Source organism: Syngnathoides biaculeatus, chromosome 18 (assembly GCF_019802595.1).
Source record: "Syngnathoides biaculeatus isolate LvHL_M chromosome 18, ASM1980259v1, whole genome shotgun sequence".
NCBI lineage: Eukaryota > Metazoa > Chordata > Actinopteri > Syngnathiformes > Syngnathidae > Syngnathoides > Syngnathoides biaculeatus.
This window is the reverse complement of record NC_084657.1, coordinates 13138942-13162131: the sequence shown is the minus strand read 5'-3', so window position 1 is coordinate 13162131 and position 23190 is coordinate 13138942. Positions and strand designations below refer to the sequence as shown.

The 23190-nt window shown below is 42.9% G+C and overlaps 3 protein-coding genes across 7 annotated transcripts; 1 reads left to right on the top strand and 2 right to left on the bottom strand.

Moving 5' to 3' along the window:
* Positions 1-280: 280 nt before the first annotated feature.
* LOC133491917 (hepatic and glial cell adhesion molecule-like) lies at positions 281-5603 on the bottom strand. 2 transcript variants are annotated; one of them, XM_061803647.1, is made up of 7 exons: positions 5508-5603; positions 3343-3684; positions 2351-2632; positions 1731-1824; positions 1593-1660; positions 1448-1521; positions 281-1381 (listed from the first exon to the last, which is right to left on the bottom strand). In XM_061803647.1, the coding sequence occupies exons 1-7, from the start codon at positions 5599-5601 to the stop codon at positions 1250-1252; spliced, it is 1086 nt and encodes a 361-aa protein (XP_061659631.1). In that variant the 5' UTR covers positions 5602-5603; the 3' UTR covers positions 281-1249. The 2 variants fall into 2 exon arrangements, with proteins under 2 accessions (XP_061659631.1, XP_061659630.1); XM_061803646.1 differs by having other exon boundaries at positions 281-1521.
* Positions 5604-6415: 812 nt separating this feature from the next.
* LOC133491478 (serine/threonine-protein kinase pim-1-like) lies at positions 6416-10306 on the top strand. 3 transcript variants are annotated; one of them, XM_061802632.1, is made up of 10 exons: positions 6416-6588; positions 7112-7390; positions 7474-7578; positions 8528-8622; positions 8739-8783; positions 8850-9065; positions 9240-9420; positions 9483-9656; positions 10023-10133; positions 10235-10306. In XM_061802632.1, the coding sequence occupies exons 1-9, from the start codon at positions 6438-6440 to the stop codon at positions 10112-10114; spliced, it is 1338 nt and encodes a 445-aa protein (XP_061658616.1). In that variant the 5' UTR covers positions 6416-6437; the 3' UTR covers positions 10115-10133; positions 10235-10306. The 3 variants fall into 3 exon arrangements, with proteins under 3 accessions (XP_061658616.1, XP_061658617.1, XP_061658615.1); XM_061802633.1 differs by having other exon boundaries at positions 7128-7390; positions 10023-10298; XM_061802631.1 differs by having other exon boundaries at positions 10023-10298.
* Positions 10307-10374: 68 nt separating this feature from the next.
* Positions 10375-23056, bottom strand: ap2b1 (adaptor related protein complex 2 subunit beta 1). Of its 2 annotated transcripts, none has more exons than XM_061802626.1 (22): positions 22762-23056; positions 21194-21248; positions 20974-21079; positions 20703-20838; positions 19764-20009; positions 19407-19597; positions 18965-19186; positions 18769-18889; positions 18566-18661; positions 17246-17361; positions 16973-17138; positions 16686-16784; positions 16006-16265; positions 15735-15927; positions 14820-14861; positions 14161-14316; positions 13906-14051; positions 13689-13818; positions 13517-13601; positions 13134-13220; positions 12033-12187; positions 10375-11597 (listed from the first exon to the last, which is right to left on the bottom strand). In XM_061802626.1, the coding sequence occupies exons 2-22, from the start codon at positions 21228-21230 to the stop codon at positions 11523-11525; spliced, it is 2865 nt and encodes a 954-aa protein (XP_061658610.1). In that variant the 5' UTR covers positions 21231-21248; positions 22762-23056; the 3' UTR covers positions 10375-11522. The 2 variants fall into 2 exon arrangements, with proteins under 2 accessions (XP_061658610.1, XP_061658611.1); XM_061802627.1 differs by lacking the exon at positions 22762-23056 and adding an exon at positions 22458-22694.
* Between the last annotated feature and the right edge of the window lie 134 nt (positions 23057-23190).

Here is a 23190-nt window from a genome sequence, read left to right as displayed (position 1 = left end):
AGTACCGTATTAGTAAGTATTTTGCTGTTTATAAAGTAGTTTTAAAAAGTCTAAATAATAAAAGTAATACATTTAATCTTCTATACCTGCTAAATAAAGGTTAAATTATTCTTAATGTTCAACGCAAAATGACCAATAGGAGGCCTGGTTGAGAATGAAGCACGTTAGCCAATCAGCTCCAGCGTTTTAAAACACTGTACTGCACTCAAAAATAAACACATCTTGCCTTGTATAATGTATATCTATATTTTTTTTCATTTATTTAATCTCGTACCACCACTCCAGGGAAAACAAATACATTACAGTCGTAATCTTGAGAGTAAAGTTGCATACAACAAGAAGGAATTTGTATTTTTTTCAAAATAATAAGTAACTCGAGAAAATAACTTTTCCAAGATTAAAGATTAAAACCACGTTACGAGGATATTTTCGATTACATACATTTTTACATACATTTATGACATCAACATCGATTTCTCTAAAAGATGAGTATTTGGCAACTCCAAAAAAAGTCCAAAACATTTTGAAAGTCAAGTATCTTCACAATAGAGAAAATGACAAGAGGGAAATTAAATATATAGCATTTTTCACATTCATATCATATATATATGTACATATTTATAAAGGTGTAAAAAATACAACATGAAAATAAAGTTGTATATTTTGTAAATCAGTCGAAATATGAAAAAAAATTATGAATTCCAACTATATTCTCAAAAATCTCAGACTTTTTTTAACTGATAATGTTCTATCATTTTTTTTCATATTTCGACTTTAACCTGACAAAAATAAAACTAACCCTAACCTTGTTCAACCTTGACCTTGAAAATATAAAAAAAATCATCTTGAAAATGCACACCTTTCATAACTTTTTTCTGGAAAAAAAAATACAAGTTTATTTGCAGAACATGTCTACCTTAATGAGAGCAGTATGTTGAATTTTTCAAAATTAATTTTAATTATAATAATTACACTTATTATTACATTATTAATATAGATTATTTATTATTATTATTATTATTATTATTCTTTGAAAGGGAAAGAATGTGAGGCAGTATTGCCTTCAAATGAATCACGATGAATTAATTGTGTAAAAATATGTAAATGTAGCTTGTCTGGGATCAGACTTCTGTATTCCCAACAAATATATTGAACATAGCAGTAAAATAATAACCAGTTTTCCTGTTTTGTTTCGTTTTAATAGTCCCAATCCATGCAGGATTTCATTTTACATAGCTTCTATCGTTCGCTATACTTGGAGTTGTTTGGAGTGAGCAGAAGCCCGCGTTAGAGAATCAATGTAGTTGGTGTAGCCGGGCGGGTTCTCCGGTTCCGAAGCCGACCCGATGCTGTTGACGGATGCGTCGCCCGGGGAAAGATCCTGCAAAAAAAAATAAAAAATCCCACCGGGTGAATTCCGAAGAAGCCAGAAAAAGAGTGACAGTACCTTTTGCTGCAGGATGTAAAGTGACGTCATGGCGTTCTTTCCATTGCGCTGCGTCACCTCTGGAGTTGCATCAACTGAGATTCAAAATAATTAATAATTCCGCTCACAACGGCATAAATTACATTTTCACGTCATGATTTCATACCCGAGTGACGAGACGGCGCGCGCTGGTTATAAAACCTGGAGAAGGACTTTCTTGGTGGTCGATTTGGCCTAACACAAAATGCTTGAATTTCAAAATTTATTTTCATTATTATTATGATTATTATCATGATGAACATACTTTTTGGATGGTGTCCAGCAGGCACACACGGTTACCAAGGTGATCAGGAGGAAGATGCCACCAGTGGAGAGGATGATATAGATAGAACTTCTTTCTATGAGGATACAACAACAGTAAATCTTATTTTTTTTTGATTAATTTGAGAATATTTTAAGCACCAGATATATGAACATGAATATGATACACTCATAGTCGGATTCTTTATCCTCAGACAAAAATGACAAATGCATCATTTGTGTTTGTTTTTCGTGTAGGCAGTACTCCTATGCATCTGTTATGCTGCCCCCTGGTGGTCAAGGTGGACACGCCAATTGGCACACGCAATGAATACATAAAATAAAAATATGACGCACAAACTGTTTAATTATGTATTCTATGAAACAAATGTGTTACTGTATGCTTTCATAAATTAAAATACTCAAGACTTTGCTATTTTTCTTGTGAAAAATACATTCAATTTTCCAAGCTCTTGGTAATTTTATGGGAGGCCGGAACCGATTAACTGCATTTCCATTCATTTCAATGCGAAAAGATGACTTGAAATACAACTGTCTTTGAAATGAATGAAATTCATACGTGCAGGCCGCACATTCACCCGGCATGCAGTAGCTTTTACGCACTGTAGACGCTCAGCCTGACGGGCGGGCTCGCCACGGCGCTCACGGGGTTTTCCGCCACGCAGCTGTAGACGTCGTCGTCCGCCATGGTGACGCGAGCGATGGTGAGGATCCGGTTGTCGCGGGACAGCTGCAGCCTGCTGTCGTTGCCCAGCGCTCTGCCGCCTTTCAACCACCTGTACGTGGCCCGGGTGCCCGCGTCGTGCGAGCAGTTGAGCGCCACGTTTTCGCTGCGCTCCAGCACGGACGACGACTCCATGTCGATGTGAACGCTGGACAAAGGTTCTGAGAAGGAGCGAGACATTTTCAGGCAACTCAGTGATTAATTGATGCAGGTTTAAAACTGGCCCTCCAGTAGATGGTTGCACTACTTTTGTCTAAATGAAGCTACTCAACTCACTATAACATAGTGCCTTGGCACCAAGATGCCATAATATGGTGCCAAAGCACTTCCTTTGTCGAGATGGAGCTCCTCAACTCACCTCAACATAGTTGCTCGGCACTAAGACGCCACAAGATGGTGCCAAAGCACTACTTTTGTTGAGATAGAGCCCCCCATCTCAATTCAACATAGTTGCTTGACACGAAGATGCCACAAGATGGTGGCAAAACACTACTTTTGTCGAGATAAAGCTCCTCAACTCACTACAACATAGTTGCTTGACACTAAGATGCCACAAGATGGTGCCAAACCACTAGTTTTGCCGAGATAAAGCTCCTCAACTCACTACAACATAGTTGCTTGACACTAAGATGCCACAAGATGGTGTCAAACCACTACTTTTGTCGAGATAAAGCTCGACTTACTTCAACATAGTTGCTTGACATTAAGATGCCATAAAATTGCGACAAAGCAATAGTTGGCTGATTCTTGGAATAATTCCCCCAAAAGTTGAAGCTCGGTTTTGCATGGATTTAACTTAATTATGGGCTCATCGCTAGATTGCTCGATTCTAAGAATATTCAATAGGACACCCCGACATCAGACCTCTTACCATCCACAGTGAGCGCGACGCTGCCCTCGCCCGTGAACGTATCATCCGTGATGGAGATCTCCACGTCGTACGGCCCCTCGTCCGACGCCCGCAGGTTGTGCAAGAGCAGGGAGCCGTTCTGGAAAATCAGGATGCGGTCCCTGTACTCGGGCCTCAGCGTGCCCACGATGTCGGTTCCGATGGACTGCACCACGGTGACCGACTTCTCCCGGCGGAGCTGCCACTTGATGACGGGGAGGTCGGCACTGAGGCTGACGTAGTCAACAGAGAGGAGGGCCTCGCCTCCGAGCGTGCCACGGACCAGGGAGGTGGGGAGCGTCATGTTCACTGCTAGCACCACGCCTGCCGAGAAACAAGCAAACAAAAATTAGACTTTCTTAGCCGCTTATCCTCACAAGGGCCGCAGGGTGTGCTGGAGCCTGTCCCAGCTGCCAACGGGCAGGAGGCGGGGTGCACCCTGAACTGGTTGCCAGCCAATCGCAGGGCACATAGAGACAAACAGCCGCACTCACAATCACACCTAGGGTCAATCTAGTGTCCAATTAATGTTGTGCGTTTTTGGGATGTGGGAGGAAACCGGAGTGCCCACCTGGAGAAAACCCACTCAGGCAGGCACGGAGAAAACATGCAAACTCCACACAAGGAGGGGTGGGATTGAACCCGGGTCCTCAGAACTGTGAGGCCAACGTTTACAATCTGAACCACCATGCTGCCCAACAGATTATTTAATCTAAAAAAATTATGCAGAAGTATTTATTTGTCCTCTTTGCAAAAAAACAAAAAAACTTTCACGCAACAACAAGACCTCTATTCTTCTTCTTAATAGTCACTCAGTGAAGACCCGCTGTAACTCCCGCTAACAACCCAGGCTAAACTTGGCTACTTTCTGACATAAGATCTTGCAGCAGTCAAGATGCATCTTTTCAACATACTTCCTTGGTACCAATTGATTGTTTTCTTTTGGGCAGGTTTTGGGATGTTCAAAGGAAACACAAAATGCAAATTTGTGAGACTTTCAGCAAATAATTGAGAAAATGTACCACAAGAAAAAAAACGGATGAATTTGTTAATAGGAAACCATATTTGGTCATTATTTTCACTTTTTGTCTCCTTTAAAGGAAAACTGGGGCCTCCTCGAGACCTCCACATTTACGGGGACTCTTTGCACGGCAGCTCGGCATCGCCATGGTAACCGCTGCCAACGTCTGTAGGACGCACGGGTCAGCATCCGCTGACAAAAGTGCCCATTGTTTCCCTACTGGCAGGCACCGAGAGCCGTACAGCTGCCGCCCGGGCCCGGCAATCCCCAAACTGGCGGTGCAGAAACACAGCCGCTCATAGTGACTGTGCAGTTCGCAACAATGGCCGGACAAAATGCCGTAGGAGAAACCCCCCCCCCGCCCCCCCAAAAAAAAATAAAATAAAAAAAAACAGAAAAACTTCTCTCAAGAAATGCGGATATCACACAGAAATGGAAAGAAAATGGAACACACACACAAAAACTGCAGACAGCAAGTTGTCATACTTGGGACCACTGAATAGGGACCCAGCGCATGTAAACAATCCATCTAAAACTAAAGATAAGATAAAATCATATTATAGCAGCTTATCTATTATGTATTCAGTTTTTTCTTGTAGTTGTAGCAAAATGTTTATCAATACTATATGATTATTTTAACTCTGAAACACTGAGTTCTTCGTAAAAAGGGATACAGAAATAATATTTACCGATATTTGTTATTTTCCTTTTACCTATCAAATTTCTCAGATTTATGGAGTATGATTCCACTTTATTTTGCTGTATTCACTTGAGTATCATACATAATATTGTATCAGTGGCACATTTTGTCCAAGATGACACAAAAAACATGCATAATCAAATCAAATATTGCATAACTATTTACAATCAGGCAAAGTGATGCCAAAATTTAATTCATATCTAATTCTCACTGAAATGATCTCAATTTCTCAAATTTAAAAACGATCAGTAAAACTCAATTCAATGATACAAGTTGTACAATGATAAAAAGTCTCAGTGTCCTGTATTAATTTGCCAAAAGCAAAGTTTCGCCGTTATTTTAATGGGCCTCATACAATTTTATTTTTACTTTAATTTGTGTGTATGCAAGTTTCAAGTTAAGATTCGCAGCCAAAACGCGACTAACCTGTGTGGAAGAAATCCATACAGGACAAAAATAGAATCCACGGACTGATTTTGACTTTCGAGTCTGGCTCTGCCATCATCATCATCATCATCATCGTCATCATCTTCATCATTGTGACTTTCCGGCTTCGCTAACCACGCCCCCAATCCGGGAGGTGACGTAATCACAGGCGGAGCACAATTGCAATGACTCAGTGAATGAATGAATAACATTTATTGTCATTATAACGAAAATAGTTTCTCCTGAGTCATAAAATTAAAATGAAAATGATGCAAGGGGGTGCGCAAACTTTTGCGCTCATGGGCAAGATTGCATTTTTAAAGCAGGCAGATGTACCAGGTCAAGACAATTTTTTTTTTTTGTATAATTGTTAAACGCTATTTTACAATAATGCAGTCTTAGCTTTAATATTATCCAGAATGTAACTAACCAATTACGTATTCATAAAATAGTAAATGCATATGCAAAATTGCAAATGTGCCCATTTAAATGATATATCACGACCAAATCAATAAATTATTTGATGATATATATGTATTAAAATAACCAGTGTATACTAGACGTCTTTAGTTACCTAATTTTAGGGGGGAGGGGACCTGCTGAATCAATGCAAAAAAAATATGACAGGACTGCAAAATATTCGTGGATTCAAGAAGAGAGCTTTGCATTAGAGGGTGCGAATGACGTCACTGCACCCCGTGTCACTGAGACGCACGTCGGACGAAAGACTCCCGTTGAAAAGCCGCGCGGACCTCACCCGGAGCTCAACGCCAAAGCCCCTCACGCATTCCCCAGCCACTCGACTAAAGCATGCACGTGCCCACGCGTGGCGCCACACGCGCATGGGCCAGCCGCGCACGCCTCCGGCTGAGGGGCAGCGGGGCGACCCACAGCGCCGGCCCCCTCGCCGCGGCATCCGTCGGAGAAATAATGGTGACGGTCGTTGTCGCTTTATGCATATTAAAAAAACATGCATTGGTTTGTCTGTTCATTTTTGCCACCGTCGGGGCCCCGCGAGAGATGAATTCTGGGAACAAAAAATGCCTTTTGTTTGCAAAGCTGAGGAATCTCATGACAAAAGGTAAGTACTGATGCTCGTGTTAGAATTTACACGGGAAAAGTTTTATGTTCAAACCAGGTGCGTGGCTTGGCTTTGGCGCCTGCCCTCAGCAGCCCTCCCCCTTCCCGTACGGATGCTGCATTAGATCACGAGAAAACACAGCAAATCGAGAACAGAGTAAACGTAGCCTACATAAGAGCTAATCCAAATTTGTTTTGGTTGACACTAGTAGGTATTGGTTGACCGTTCCCCAATCACTTTTAGTCATTGTTGCTGGAGTTTTCGTACCGCGTTCTACTTTAAGGAGTTCCTACTATTCCGACCTGGCCAGTGGGGACACATTCTTTGATAAGGCAACCAAAATATAAATATGTTTCAGACACACCTCTGATGGTGTTCATCAAAACTGAGTGTTATTAACGTGTAATAAAAGCGCTTTGGCAACGTGAGATGGTGCACGTTCACCAAATCAAGCAGCCAAAACAGTGCTGTGCGAATAGATGACCAAGAAAAAGTCCAACTGAACTCAACATTGTGTTCAAAGTACCAACGTGTTGCAGCGCACGGCAGAGCCGGGAAGCCCCGAACGGAGGCCGTGGCGCCGGCGGCGCGAAAACGAGGTCCAGTCCCGACCAGGCGCGCTGTCTCAGGTCGGGCCGAGCGATCCTGTGCGAACCCTCTCATGGCCCAAAGAGAGATGGCCGGTTCGCGAGAGCAGAGGTCAAAGTAGAGGAAGGCGCTAAGGCTCTAATCAGGAAGAAAAGGAAATTTTGCGAGCTGACCGAGGATGACGAGGACTCTAAGCGCATCGATGGTGACTACGGTGGGTGCCTCAAACTCTTGCCTTCCGTGGGAATAATGCACAGCTTGTGGTTATTATTGTCGCGATTCTACAAATTCCTACAGCGGATGCAGAAGCGGGAGGTCACCGGGCGAAAGGCGGCGCGGAACTGAGCGTTCACCCAAAAAAGATTAAACCCAGCGGTGACGACGTCTCGGGAGTTTGCTGGGGTTAGTGTAACGTTTTTTTTTTGTTTGAAGATAACAACCTGTATACCCAAAACAGAAAAAATAAGACAAGTCAAATGTGGAGAAACATATTTTAAAAAAAATGGACAGATGATGACATGGAAAGTGATGTCCACGACACCGGACTGTACTGATACAGTATATTTTACAATAAAACTTCACTATATTTATCATTCTATAAGTACCTTTGGCAAAAGACAAAAGAAAGCAAAGTGTGTGGAGTCTCCGTCACTGCACGGTACGAATGCAACTAACGAATGAGGCTATCGACAGCCTCTAAAATATCCACTCCTTTTTTCTCTCCCATTTCTTTCTCTTTGACACTTGTACCATGGTGGGTGTCCAATAAAATCAAACCATTTCCTGCAAAGAAGAACCAGGGTTGTAGTTTTTCCATTGCAGCAATGGACAATCGGCAAGCTGGCGGGTGTAAGTCGGCAACTAAGATCGATCGCCTTCGGTCACATCGTTAGGAGCGCAGCGGGCCCCAGGCTCTCGGGGGCTCCACCATCTTGGCCTGTGACTGCGGTCTATGGTCTGGTTCTGGTCCAGACGGCTCCTCTGAAATGGTTCCCTCACTCAATACGTTCTACATGGTACAGGTCGGTCCTAGTGGAGAAGCGGCGTGTAGAATTGTTACATTTTCAATGCATCCGAAGCCCTTTGAGTCGCATTTTTTGGATGAAAAACATAAAGATTGATGGATTTACAAATCATGTAGTGGTACACACGTTTCACTCTGCTGCGGGTAGCGTGGGATCCATTCCCGCTCAGTACGGATGGCGACGAATTCACGGTGTAGTCTGCCTTTCGCCCGAAGCCGGCTGGGATAGGCTCCGGCTCTTCGTGCCCATTGTGAGAATAAGCGGCTTGGAACGATGGATGGCTTGACAAGTCAACTCAAGCGAGACATCTTTGTGTGGCTGTTTAGCTGAACTGGAGCTTAAATACGTACAGGAAAGGCTGCTGGCTGAAGGAGGCTGCGGATCCGTCTTTGCCGGCTACCGCAAAGTCGACAATTTCCCAGTGAGTATTACATAAGTGAGTGTTACATAGATCCAAACAATGCTGCTAACTAGATTCTCCAAATGGTCTCCAGCGTATGTATTCAGGACTTCAGTTCAAAATTTTGCTCTTTGTAGGTGGCCATCAAACACATCCCAAAAGACAACAATATAACTTTACAGGTAACCGCGACAACAGCTTTGTGGGATTGTTTTCCGGATCAGTGAAGCTCCTCGTGCGATGTTCAGAAACACAAGGACAGGGTCAACATGTCCTCGGAGGTGGCGGTTATGAAAAAGCTTGCCAAAGACTCGCCCGAGGGCCGCTCGCCGTATGTCACGCTGTTGGACTGGTACAACCTGGGCCAGAAGCTGATTCTGGTGATGGAGAGGCCCGTTCCCGCCGAGGATCTCACCGAATACATCAGCAGGAAAGGGGGCTGCCTCGACGAGAGCGAGGCTAAGGTACGCCAGAGGGAGGTCTTTGATAATTGTCAAACCTAAGATTCAGGACAAGGCGTAGACAGATGGAAGGACAGAGACAAATCCACAGATTTTCTATCCTTTGGTCAGCACAAAGACAAAAGACAGTTGTCCAGGACTAAGTCTATCCGTAGTCCCATTGTGTTTGTTTCACAGATCATCCTGAAACAGTTGCTGGATGTGGCTGAAAACCTTCAGGAGAAGCGCATCTTCCACCGCGATATCAAGACTGAAAACATCCTGATCGAGAGCACCCCCGACGGGCTCCACGTGCGCATCATCGACTTTGGCCTGAGCTGCTTCACCAAGAAAAGATCGCTCTACAGACTGTTTTTCGGTAAGATTTGTGGTTTTTGGACCTTTAAACGCTTTCCGTGATTGCACCCCATGGCCTTCCAGGAACTCCTTCTCTGGAGCCCCCCGAATGGCTCCGCCATCATTGGTACCGGGCGGGGCCCACCACCGCGTGGCAGATCGGGACGGTGCTCTTTGAAATCCTCCACCATGACGTGGACTTTCAAACGGAGGGGTTCCTCAGGGAGGAGATAAAAATCAGCGACAAAATTTCAGATGGTAAGGAACACATTGGGGAATTTTTTTTTTATTGATTTCTGATATTTAAGAATGAACCACAATTAACTCTCGCTGCTTGTCATTAATACCCAATTGATCAGGTGTTTAGTCCAAGATTTACAATGTTACTAACTTGCTGAAAATGCAGAGAATTTATCTAAAATAAACTTTTAAAAGACAGATGAAAATATTAAATAAAGATGAAAAGGGAAAAAAAAAAGAATTAAATAGAAAATGTGGGGTTGACTCAGTCTAGTGGATTCTTTTCCAGGATTTGAATCACTTCCTGTGTCGAGTTTGCATGGACTGATCCCGTTTTTAAGTCTGAAAGCGTTTAATTGCCATCTTCGCGTTTGTCTTACCAAGATTGTCGGGATTTCCTGCAGAAGACCCTGACAGCAGCACCCGAGGAACGGCCCACCTTGAAAGAGCTGCGGAACCACCGCTGGCTCAGATAACGTCGCAAGCGTTGTCGTGGTAAGATGTTTTGTGGGGGGCTTCATTTTTTAAAAGGCAGACAACAACAATTTCAGTCACATTTTATGTGAATTCACCCCTGCAATGTGTCTTTGCTTCAGATTGCCAGGATGAAAGATGTCACCAAATTGATAGCTTTAAATATATATATTAAAAAAAAGTGAGGATTCCCCATCCACTCCCACACAAAGTCAAACTGTTTTTCTACATTAAATTTTTTTTCCCAAACTTCTACTGACCACAGTACGCATGGTGTTGAAATTTTATTGATATCGGAAGTGGTGCAATAACATTTATGTTCCAGCGAAAAACGTATGAACTAGTCTCACTTTCATGGCTGACAATTCTTTAACGCGTTTATTGGAGTGCAGCTTACTGTGCATAAAAATACAGAAATCCAGAGAAAATCCACAAGGGGTCCAAAGTGTACATTGACATAAACTCACAAACACAAATGATACACTCACACAGCCGTTTCTATTCGAATTCGGCTTCAATGTATTATCACGTAAAGGGTAATGCCACGGTAGGCCGTTTATACTGACGCAAACGACATCTTCGCTAATCTACACAAGCCCCCTTGGCCGTTGCCGCCCGAAGCGCCAACCATTGAGGGTCACAAGCGGTAAGCAATAGTCAGAATAAAACAATGAAAACTAGCATCTTACATGCTTGGTCCTGCAAGTTTGGATTGAGGTGCAAAAGGATGAGAGGTGGCTCGACAACAGCCAAGACAATGAAGAATTCATGGAAAGCACTCAAACCAAAAGGCTAAAGGAGGTAGATGAACAGTATATGGCATTTATGTGCGTGTCCAATAATAAGATGACGAAAACTGGCTCGCAACTTTTGGTGAGTAACCAAATTTAAATTTACAGTTGTAATTGTGCACTAAAAGGTTCCATTATATTTAGTTTTAGAGTGACAGCACTCTAATAATTTGGTCATGAACTCCAACACCATCTTAACGGGAAATGCTAACTCATCCAAAAAAAAAAAAATAGCTGAAGTGACAAAGATGGAGTGGTATTATATATCTTGAGTTTGAACATTATTTTAAATGGGTTGTATAAAAAAAATTAAATAGGCCTTGATGTATGTTTAGGGGAAAAGGAATTTCTCTATTGAGATTGGTCACAACATTAAGATGTTTAAGAATGGAATGATTAACAAATATCTGCCAAAATAACCTTTTTTTTCCTCATTTAAAATTATTGAGAAAGAAGCTGTTAAGTCGTGAATGTTTTGTTGTAACCGTGAACACAATGACTTCACACCTGCATAAACAACTATATAACATTTAACAATATTTTTTGATCTACCGGGAGGTCACCATTTCGACCAGGTATGTTACACTGCCGTTGGATGGCGGAAGTGAAGCCAACTGGCTCAGTTCTTCAGCACGGCGTCGTACGTCTGGTACACGTACTGAGAGACTTCAGGAGCCCGACACTTGAGGGACAGCTGCGGAACCAGCCAGGAAACAAAATTAGTTTTTTTTGGTGGCTATTGAGGGGGGGGGGGAGTCTACACACCCTTGTTGAGACATTTTACAGCACATGCTATGATCCACATAAAGAGAACTGAACAGGAATCTCATTTTTCAAAGGTAGCAGGGACAAAGAATTTTTGAAGTATTAAACATACCATGGAACACTGAAGTAAATTGTCAGGTGAAGAAAATGTGGCACAAAAGGGACTAAAAACTGTTGAAAAAAAATGCAGGAATTTGGGGCAAGTATTGAATTTTTAGTTTATGTGGCAACAATCTACGGTCTTTTTCATGTGTCGGGTACAGTAGGTTTTTGCACAAAAGCTTCATACTTCCGATATATAACAAGAATCTGGCATTAACGGGTGTGTAAACTTTTTATATCCTCTGCAGACATGGTACTGTACCGTGTAGTTGGGGTTGCCGGGCTGGATGCGCAGCTCGGCCAGGATCCAGATGCCGTTGGTGAGTTTAAGGGATTGGTAGAGCATATCCTGACCCTCCACGTTCCGCTTAGCAATGGTGTATATGTTGTTGTTCTGCAGTTTGCCCGACACCGTGTCTGCGAGATCAGGATTGAGGGTTACCCGATTAAAAAAATGGGAAAAAATATGCTTTGATGCGACACTGGAACCTTTGAAGTCCAATGTTGAGATCCAACTGACTGTACCTTAAATGGGCTAACATCAGTGAAAAATGGATGGACTGTTTTGGTTTTTAACAAGTGAGGTAATCCTAAAAAAATCCTACAAATTTTTCAAGATGCACAAAATTTGAGATCAAACTAACCAAACCTTTTAGGAAGTTGCAGAAACTACATAACTATTTTTTTTTAAACTGAAGATTTTGCCGTTGTGAATGTTAATCAGAAAAGCATTTTAAAAAATGAACCAAATTCATCCATCCATCGATTTTCTTAGCCGCTTATCCTCACGAAGGTCGCGGAGAGTGCTGGATCCTATCCCAGCTGTCAATGGGCAGGAGGCGGGGCACACCCTGAACTGGTCGCCAGCCGATCGCAGTTCACATTGAGACAGACGCATTCATAATCACACCTAGGGGCAATTTAGAGTGTCCAAATAATGTTGCATGTTTTTGGGACGAGCGTCTCGGCGTTGTATTCGACCTCATAGGTTCCACTTTACACGCGCCATTTCAAACACAAGAGCAAGAAAGTAATGTAAAGTTTGCTACCAGCAACACATCTACAAGGGTAGCTCAAATGGGAGGTCCTACTGGACAACTAACACGGGTGAGCAGCTATTTGGTAATGTACAAAATCACGAGTATCATCAAAAGAGGTTGATGATCCATTCGAGTAGAAGAGATTGTGATGCATCCTATCAGACAAGCATGTGGGCGAACAAAGAAAAAACAAGTGAGCCCTCCTAGTTAACATAGACATTTGACTTCAAAAGCCATCCATGGCAGTGAATGAGGGCTTGGAGATATTTTTTGGGGGGGCTTTAGTGTCACTTGAAGCTGCTGCTATGGTTTGTGGGGCCTACCTGCATTTAGGTGGCACTCCTTTATCTGGTACTGCAGCTCATTTTCATTGGGAATGTCTTTCCAGGTGGCAAGAAAAACTTGCCGCTCTAAGGAGAGAAAAAAGACATGCTGGAGAACATTTGAGAAAGTTGTGCAGAGTATCAAAATAACTCATCAATACGAGATTTTTTTTTAAACTATGGTGGCAAAAAAACAGCACATTTTTCACTATTTTAACATTGAGAAAGCTATCAGAATTGATCAACACATTTTTTTCATAATTTTTTTTATTGCGAAGGGACAGAATTTTTTTTTAATTAGAACTTTTTTTGCGATAACCAATTTGGACTGCACATTTTGGTGGAAAATAAAGCAGATACATGTTACGGAGATGACGACAAACCCATTTTTCCATCTTCAACAAAGAATATGTTGAGCGGGATGAGGACGCTGTAGTAGAAGACATCTATATTGTTCTTCACGGCCACCTGTGTACAAAGCAGAAAACTGCTTTATTGTATCATAAATAAAATCCTGTCTGGTTTATTAATTGTCAATTTGGGGAGTTTCTGTACCTGGAGATTGTTTAGAGGGTCCATTTTCATAACTGGCCCAATGGTGTTAATGGGTAAAGAGACGTCGATGCCTTGGCTCGGCATCAGTGGAGTGTGAATGGGCAGCGGGCTGGTGGGAATCATCCCAAAGCTGTCATAAATCACAAATACACACAAATCATTGCATCTTCAGTTTGGGGGGGTTTCAACTCAGAAAACAACCAGAGTGCTAATTGACCTGTTCTTGTTGAACTGGATGGCAAAGTCAGTCATGTGTTGCAGGGCTTTGTTGGTGAAGGTCATGTCCATGTACATGTGGCCCTGGCGCCGGGAGAAGGTTCCGGAGATCTCCAGTCCCTTGGCTTTAACCGCGGGCAACCACACCTGGGTAAACGGCCAGTGTAAATGGTCAGAAAGTTAGTCGTTATGAGAAGTCCAAATTTAGATTAACCCTAACCCTAAATAGAACACGGAATTAAGAAATAAAACTCACAGCTTTCGGGGCCACGTGTCCTCCGGATGCGATTGCCATGCCTGTAGAGAGCTCAAATAAGTCGTTGAGGCCGCTGCTGCTGACGGCCGGAGGTGCAGGAGTGGGTGAAGGAGCGAAAGCGCTCGGGACAGACGACGGGATGAAGTTCTGGCCCACCTGACGCAACAACATCACAGGAATAGATGATTGTGGTGAATCGGGCACATTTAAGTCAGCGTCACTAACAGGGCGGTGACAAAAATGCTACAAAGCTGAGAAGAGTCACATAAGAAGCTCATGCAAATATTCTCCGGGTTACCAAAGCCCTGATGAGAAGAAGACGTGAGGATAGTAAAAATGAGAGGAAGGTGTGACTTTGCATGTTTTAGCCCATTGAAGATGTTTGGAATCTATTCAATATCCCAGAAATATTATCCGAAAATACAAAAACGGTTGTGATTATGTGTCAGTCATCTCCCTCAAAGCTCTCTAAATGTCAACATGTAAATCGTGACTACAACAGAGGTCCTAATGCCTCACCACGGGCCAATACGTGCAAAGTGTTAACACAGCGGGCGTCTAGCTGAAATCGCAGAGGAAGGCGATTCGAGACTTGTGGGTTCGTAAGTGCGGGAGCATGCAGCACGCGGGCAGCCAAAGAAGAAGGGGCTTGGACTTACAGCTGGACTTCCCCCAACACCGCCGCCCAGGTCTCCCCCCAGCTACAGAAGAGGGGGAAGGAAGGGAGACAGAGAGAGAGAGACAGAGAGAGAGAGCAGAGAGCCCCCTCCCACAAAAACAAAACAAAACAAACAAAAAAAAAAAACACCAAACATGACAGACCACAAACAAAGACACACTTTTCTTAGCAAATGCAATCCATTAAAAGGAGCCTTCAATTAATTGTGGAAAACAAGACAAATGGAAAAAAAATGGCATCATCCAAATATTTGATATCCTCGAAATGTGTTCTCGGTGCTGCAAAACACAGTTTACTGAAAAATGCATAAAGCATAAGCACTTATTTACACGGACACTTTATGTGTACAATGCTGTGAAAAAGTACTGGCCCCACTTCTCAAATTTTTATAACAAACCTATTTCTTGGGTACCAATGTGAAGGGCTACCAATTTGATACACACTTCTGAAATAAATCTTCTGAAATTCCCTTTGATCATTGAGTCATAAATTGTTCACGATTCGTTTATGTGAAGACACTTAACATATTAGTGATTCCTCACAATAATTAGGAGAAATAAAAATCCTTATGCGACACTTTCTATAAATCTCCGACGTTGTTTAGATTTTCAAACAATCACGTCTACAACATTCATCTGAGATCAAAATGTTCCATCACTAGTGAGCTATTTTTACAACAGGCTCTCAAGGGTCTTTGGGGACTACCTTGTACCAGTGGGCACCATGTTATTTACTGCCATTTCACATGGATAATGCACCTGAAAACTGATTGGGGGAGTACTTGAAGAAATACGGTAATATTTAAACTGAGTTAGCTGAGTCAGTTCATACTAGTACATGCTTAAAAACTTAGGTTAAAATTATTATGCTTCTAAAGGTTGTTTTCAAAACCCACCAAGCTGTCCAGACCGCCTCCCAGGAGGTCCACGGCACCCATCTGCATGGAGGAGACCTGGGGCACGTTGACCGGAGGGCCCAGGTCGAGGTTGAGAAGGTCGCCCAGCAGATCGCCCTGGCTGGGGATGACGTGCGGCTGGTCCATGGCGGCGGCTGGCCCGCCGCTCACCGGACTCTCCCCTGTGTCAATGCTGTCAAGTGGTGCACGAGACTGAGAGAAATGTACAAGTAGACGGGGGAGTGCACATGCCAGGACCGGCTGTGTGTACCTGCTATGCTGGACAGGGAGGTGCTTGCGGTGGATTCCGTGGCTGCCCTCCACAAAGGCGCTTGGTGGTTTGTGATAGACAGACGCCAGAGAACCGATGTGGCAGATGAGCTCGTCCAGCAGGGTGGGCTCGATCAGATCAGTCTCCTCGGAGATGAGGGGCTTCTCGGACAGCACCACTTCCTTGGCGGTCACTGGGTCCGTGGACAGCAGGCGCCAATAGATGTATCCCCTGTCACGCAGATCTGGGTTGTCAGAGTCCTGTAGAGGATGAGAGGATCAACCAATGGATTTGGTCCGGGAGAGAAATTGTGGTAAAATACACAGTGTCATCCTCCAGTTCCTATTGACCGATGGCAACCTTCTCCAAATTTGTATGTAAATCGGAAACGAGTCTTCATCACTAACCTATCGTAAAGCAGTAGTAAAGTCCTAATTACAGTAAACAATTGCACGAGAAACACTTCTAACCCATAAACATTGATCAAAAGTAGTATAAGTACGAAGGGAGCAGAGCATGCATTCTTATCCAACATGACCAGCTATTATGTTGCTGCCATTTGTAACTTTGAAATGTTTCACACTTGTACCGTCGTAAACAGAGGACCTGGTGATTTCACAGGGAGGAGAAAGCAAAGGGGAAAAACTTTGAATTAAAAAGCTCCTGGAGGTGTTTTTCACCTGAGTGGCCAGGCTGAGGACCTGCTGCACCAACTCCTGAGTCTCAGATGGCTTCTTCAGGAAGAGCTTGACGATGGCGGTCAGCAGAGTGAGCTGGACCTGCAAGCAAAAACTCCATATTGTTCCTGTCGACAATTTGCTCTCCAAAAGACGGGGAAATCCTACTTTTAACACGTTGATAGGATGAATTGGTTTGTCAAATTGACAAATAGAAATTAACTTTTTCAGTGCTATTTGTGAACACTGGAAGGAAAAGGAGATATGGTAGAATATAAACAAACATGTACCTGGGTGCTCTCATCGTGGAAGCCCTCAAGGAAGCTCTCAAGCAGCTCATCGGCATTGTCGATCCTCTCTGCGTACTCGCCGACGATCCAGATCATGGCGGCGCGAGCGTCGGGCTCATCTAGAGAGTCCAGATTCTCACACAGGGTAGCAATGATGCTTTCGTACCTGGAACAAGTCGGGCCACTCAGGAGTCTGACACACTAGTAACTGGGACATTACAGCTTCAGTGACGTTGAAATGAGTCGTCGTTGGGAGAGGGAAAAAAAACATACTTGTTGGGGTACTTGCGGAAGATGTCTCTGATGACCACAATGGCCTCCTGCACCACGTAGTTGACTTTGGTCTGAATGAGGTCCAGCAGGGTGCTGACGCAGCGCTCCGCCGATTGCTGGGATGGTTCACCACGGGGACGGGAAGACATCAATATAGTGAAAGTTTTACAAAATTTGTCTGCGTGCCTCATCCTAAGGACTGGCATGGAGACAATTGTGGCTTTCAGTGTTAAGCTGTCCTGTGAAAAGCTTTTCTCAACACAATACTGCACTCGTGAATAATTGCTTTTATTCTATAGTACCGTAATTTCCAGCCTACAGAGCGCACCGGATTATAAACCTCACCCAGTACATTTGTAAAGGAAATACTATTTGGTACTTACATAAGACGCACCTGTGTAATAGCTGCACGTGCCCACATTGAAACCCGAGATATTTATAAAGAAAGACGGTACACAGAAAGCGTTTTCAAAGTTTTAATACCATAGCTTATCTTAATATAGCAACAATACGGGAACACAAACAGGGCTGGTTTAAAAAAAAAAACAACATACTGGTAAAAACAAAACAAAACAAAGAAAAAACAGCTGCGGCAGCTACACAGTAGCAATACGGTAGCACAGCACTAACAGAGCTGATTAAAAAAAAAAAAAAAAAAAAAATCACTGAGACGTGGCAGTAACACAGTAGAAACATGCTAGTTCGGCGGTAGTGTTAGTGCGGTGCTAAAAGGGCCGGTAAAAAAAAACCCAGCATACTGGTAAAAATCATTGAGACACAACAGTAACACAGCAGCAACACGCTAGCACAGCGCTAAAAGGGTCGTTAAAAAAAAAAAAAACTACCAGTAAAAGTCACTTCCTCAGCACATATATTCCACTGCTCTCACTCTTCCACTCGAGTGCCCCCTTGCGGCCATTAGAAAAAATGCACAAATTAGCAGCAACACCACATAAGATGCAAGGTTGAAAGCGTGTAAAAAAAGTCGCGGCTTGTAGGCTGGAAATTACGGTAATCGACATTCAGCCTCACTTGATTATTTAATGCCTGCTCTTAGTTATATCTGATAATTTAACACCTGCCGTAAATAGTTGGCTTATTTAACACCTTCTCTTTAATTCCATATTTTTTAACATCTTCCCTCAGTTATAATACCTTACTTAACAGCTCCCCTCTCTATGGTGGCTGTATTTGTCTTTACTAGAACAGATACCCCCGTATGAGTGATTAGAAACATACTTGCTCCTCTCTAAAGTAATGTAAATACTGTAAAGGCTTCCAAACATTATTTACGGAAATACGTAATATCTTGTGTCATACCTCCACTTTAATGGCACAACGGCCAATGGCGCGCACAGCCTTGCGCACGAAGTCAACGTCCACCTCCGTGGCATACTCTTTCAACTCAGCCAGGACCTGTAAAGCACCAAGCACGAAGAATATAATTCAACTGTAATTTTTGAAAGTGAGGACAAGCACGCATGTAACAAAATGTCCTCAGACAGATGGTTTTTGTAACACACCTGAGCGATGTTTGCCTGTGAAGCCAAGCGGATCATGATGTCCAGTTTCTCCAACTTCACATATATAGGATCGTTGTATTTGACGAAGAAGACTTTAATTTCCTGTTTGAGGATCTCAGGCCTGCACAAATTACCACATGATTAAAGTGTCAAAAATATGTTGTATTCACTTGCAGGTTAAATTTCACACACGCACCTTTTCTGGACTATGAGGTTGATGTTCCTCAGCGCCACGTACTGGACTTCGGGCTCGCCGGAGAGCAAGGTGACGAGCGGCGGTGAGAGCTTCTTCAGCAGGGTGTTGTAGTAGTCTGAGTCTTTTGGCAGCAACTCCAAGAACTTCATCAGTACCTTGACGGCGGAGAGGACTACTGCGGAGTTGGCATGTGACAACCTGGGCGTGACGCGCTCGCAAATACTTTGGAGGGAGAGAAAAATTCGAGAGAACAAGTTAAGCTCAGAATTAGTTTTGTTGTAGTTTATTTTGGATACTTCTTGTCTACTAATTAATAGCAATGCGGTGATCTTGAGAGTTCACGTGAAACTTTTTGAGCACATTAAATTTTGCATCACAAATGTTGTAAATCAAGTTGAAGATGCTATGAGTTGAACTGTAGATGTGACTAAAAACGAGTTACCTTTGGGCCTCACGTTCGTCTTTGGGGTTGTAGTTGGACAAGCAGTCGAGGATGAAGATCTGGCCCCACTCGGTGCACTCGTTGAGGGCCGTCAGCAGCTTGTTGATGTTCTGGGGGTTGAGGTCCAGCAGGTTGCTGTTGGGGTGCGACTCGCTGATCTCGGACAGAGCGGCAACCGCATTGGCGACGACCTCGAAGGGACGTGAGGAAATACTCAGCTGTTAATCTTTAGTGTGCATGTGTGGAAAAACAGCCTCAATTAACTCAAACAGACAATTATATTTACGACCAATTTCTCATCTATTTAAAGGAGGCATCTGCTTGTCTTAAGTGGATCTCAGAGACCAAGTCACTTACCATGGGATTGGAATCAGCAATGAGATCTCTCAGAGAATCCAAAAACCCTTGGTCCTCCACCATTTGGGCGTTGATGTCGTGAAGTTTGGCGACGCACACCGCTGCCGTCTTCCTCACATATGGGTCCTCGTCCTTCAGGCATTTCCTCAGCGGCTCGCACAGGTACTCTGTGATCTTGTCCACCCGGATGCAGCCCATGGTGCGGACGGCCAGGGCCCGGATGAGCGGGTTGGGGTCCTCGCAGTCCTGGAAGGCGGCGTAAGAATCGTAATCAGCAATATTATTCCCACTGCGGCCAAAAATTTAAATTGAGAGCGGTCAAACTATTTCACAAATATAGGATTAATTGAAGTTGCATCTGGTACAACACAATGTAACCATAAGTGGTGATATTTACACATCCATCCATCGGTGCTTATTAGTTATAGCCTATCCCAGCTGACTTTTTCGAGAAGTAGGAGAGGACCCTGAACTGGTCTCCAGACACAAAGACAACGAATCACTCTCACACCTACGGACAATTTAGATTCTCAACAAATTAGACTCACAGGCATGTTTTGGAGTGTGGGAGGAAGCAAACGGTGAATAGGCAAACTTAACATAAGAAGTGCATGAGCCAATATTCAAACCCGGAACCTCAAAGCTGTGAGGCAGACATTCTAACAAATACACTAACATGCTTTCATATCATGGTCAGTTATCCATATTGAAACGGTACCACAGGAAACAGTTAAAAAAAAAAAAAAAAAAAAAAAAAGCACTGTACTGACAGCACCGTTCTGATCGAGATGCGGTGAAAACAAAGCTCTCCCCTATTTTTTTCTCGACGAGTAATTTAATCTCAAAGCTGAATGAGGACGGCAAGAAAAATAGCGCTGCAGCAGAATAGAGTCTCTGGATTATAATGCTGGATTCCCCAGGTAAGGGGGTTGAGCTTGCCTTGACAAAGCTGTTGACAGCCATGATGGCCATGTCCGGCTGGCTCTTGGCATAGTTCATCAAGTAGAGGTACACCAACTTCTTCAGCTCCAGGTTGTCGGTCTGCATGCAGTTGACCACATCCGGGAACAAAGAGCTGTAGAGAGACTCGGTCAAGTTGTAGACCTGAAGTTTTAATTGTTTAGGTCTGATAATAATCTAATAATTAAACCTCCTCAATTAACCACCCTTAGTTGTAGCTATGTTGAGTAGTTTGATTGTACATTGTTACCTGACATCCTTGCCCACCGTCATGGCAGCAATGACTTTTTTGACAGCCTCCTTTCGTTTCTCCTTCTTCTCATTGTTCAGCTCGGCCTTCAGCTCAAAGATCTCCCCTGCAAGAGCACAAATTAAGTCAATTTCAAATTGACTTCCCATTGGTGTGAATAAATTGTTTTCAACTATCGCTTCGGCAACGGCAATGGATTTTGCAATACTTGTGTACTCGCCTTTTTTGTTTGTGGTAAAATATTTCGAGTCCGTCATGATTGTGGTTGGTGTAGTCTGCAGAAGAAGTACAGAACATTCAACACCACTGGCAAAAGCTGCTCTGCTCTTGTTTACACATACACTCCACAAGATCTCATCTATTCAGACGAAAGTCACCCTGTAGGGTGACTACAAAAAAAACAAAAACAAAAAAAACAACAAAAGACATAAAACATCCTTTCATACATGGCTTTGTTGTATGAACTGATTACAGAATGAGGCTTGGAGTTTCCCTTCAACTGTTGTTCATATATGTTGCAACCACAGTGTGCAAGATGTCACACTCTATTTTAATCTCTACAAATGTGAACAGATAATTGTACGTTCTGCACCTTTGTCAAAATTGTCTAGGTAGTTTTTTTTTTTTACATGTCTACAGATTACATCACATCGTAAAAAAAATGTAATGAGCAATAAAGTTAACTGTAGTTGGGACCTTTAGGACAGTATAGAGTAACATGAACCAGAGCTTAAATACAAGCGATGCCACAGATTCGGGGAAGCAAGATACAGTATTCAATAGTCTAATTCCTTCCAGAGAATGTTTTTTGTTGTTGTCTGTTCCAATCATTATTCACGTCAAACAAGTAGTGCTCAATGCCAGCCTAAAAAAGTTTAGCTGCTATTTTGCTTTCCCTTTAGGATTTTTGGTTATTGAGTTCCCAAGATTAGCAAAACTGTACGTGCATGTTGTTTTAACATCTTGGACGTTACATCTTTTTTTTCCTCCTCGATAAGCCCATTGAATGTCTTTTTATTTTGTTGAGTTTTCAAAACTGGTATCGTTTACAACTGATAGTAAAAATAAAGATTTCCTTTTGTAATTTTCAATCTGTGCTATGGTACTATGGACCATATTGTACCATGGAAATCAAGTTAAATCAGTATTTTTACATTTCCCCCTTTTTAAAAACTGTTTTTAACACGTGTATCCGTACTTCACAAGCGTAAAGTGTGAGTACTTTTATCCCTTGTGTTATATTGGCAGAATTTTAAACCCAGTTCTTGTATTCCAATCTCATTTTGGTGTACCTAATAAATGGTCCAAAGAGACTACAGCGCTTGTTCCGCCTATTTTCTATTGACGTAGCATCTTAAAAGTCTTTCACACAAACGCCTAGTGTGTCGTTATGTATTCGTTCATCGTCAGGAACATACCAAATCTCATAATAGTGCGCATGTGGATGTGTTAAGGTTTCGTAAAAGATCGCTTGAAAAGCTCACCCAGATGTTCGCTACTGCTAACTGGCTAACTAGCTTGTCGTAAGCTAATAGAATTCTCCGGACAGGCAATACTAACAGAAACAATAAAATTGTGACAAAAATGTCATTTATATAGTCGTTGTTAATGCTAGTTATTAAAACAATAATATGACCCAAAAAAAGAACGACAGACTCGGCCCCATTTCCATTGCAGATGATGGTAAAAGCTTGGCCACGACTACGTTCACGGACGACGAAAAATGCCCCCACAAAAATATAACAACAGTGTTGCAGACTTCGTGTCAAAATAAAGCCATGTACGTACCGAACTGAGTGTACAGACCAGCTGAAATCTTTTGGTAGGTGCAGGACGAAGGTTGGTCGCAGCCGGAGGAAGATGGAGAATCTGTTACGGGTGATGTTCACGGACCACTTTCCCCTTGTGTTGGACTGCAATGGAATGCGAAAAGTCGCGCTCGAGAATCACGACATTGCATTCATTTAAAGAGCTTAATTGGGCCTTAATTAATATTTTATTTTCTTGTATGTATCAGGATGCGAAAATACGCACGGTCTTGTGCTTTTCCGTAGCTCTGAACTGAAATGACGTTTACGCAGAACGACATACTTCCCGCGGTAATTGAATGCATCATGGCAAGGATAAAAGGCCCTGTTTTATGAGATATTAACATGGACATGTTTATCCATCCATCTATTTTATGAACGGCTTATCCTCACAAGGGTCACTTCCTAC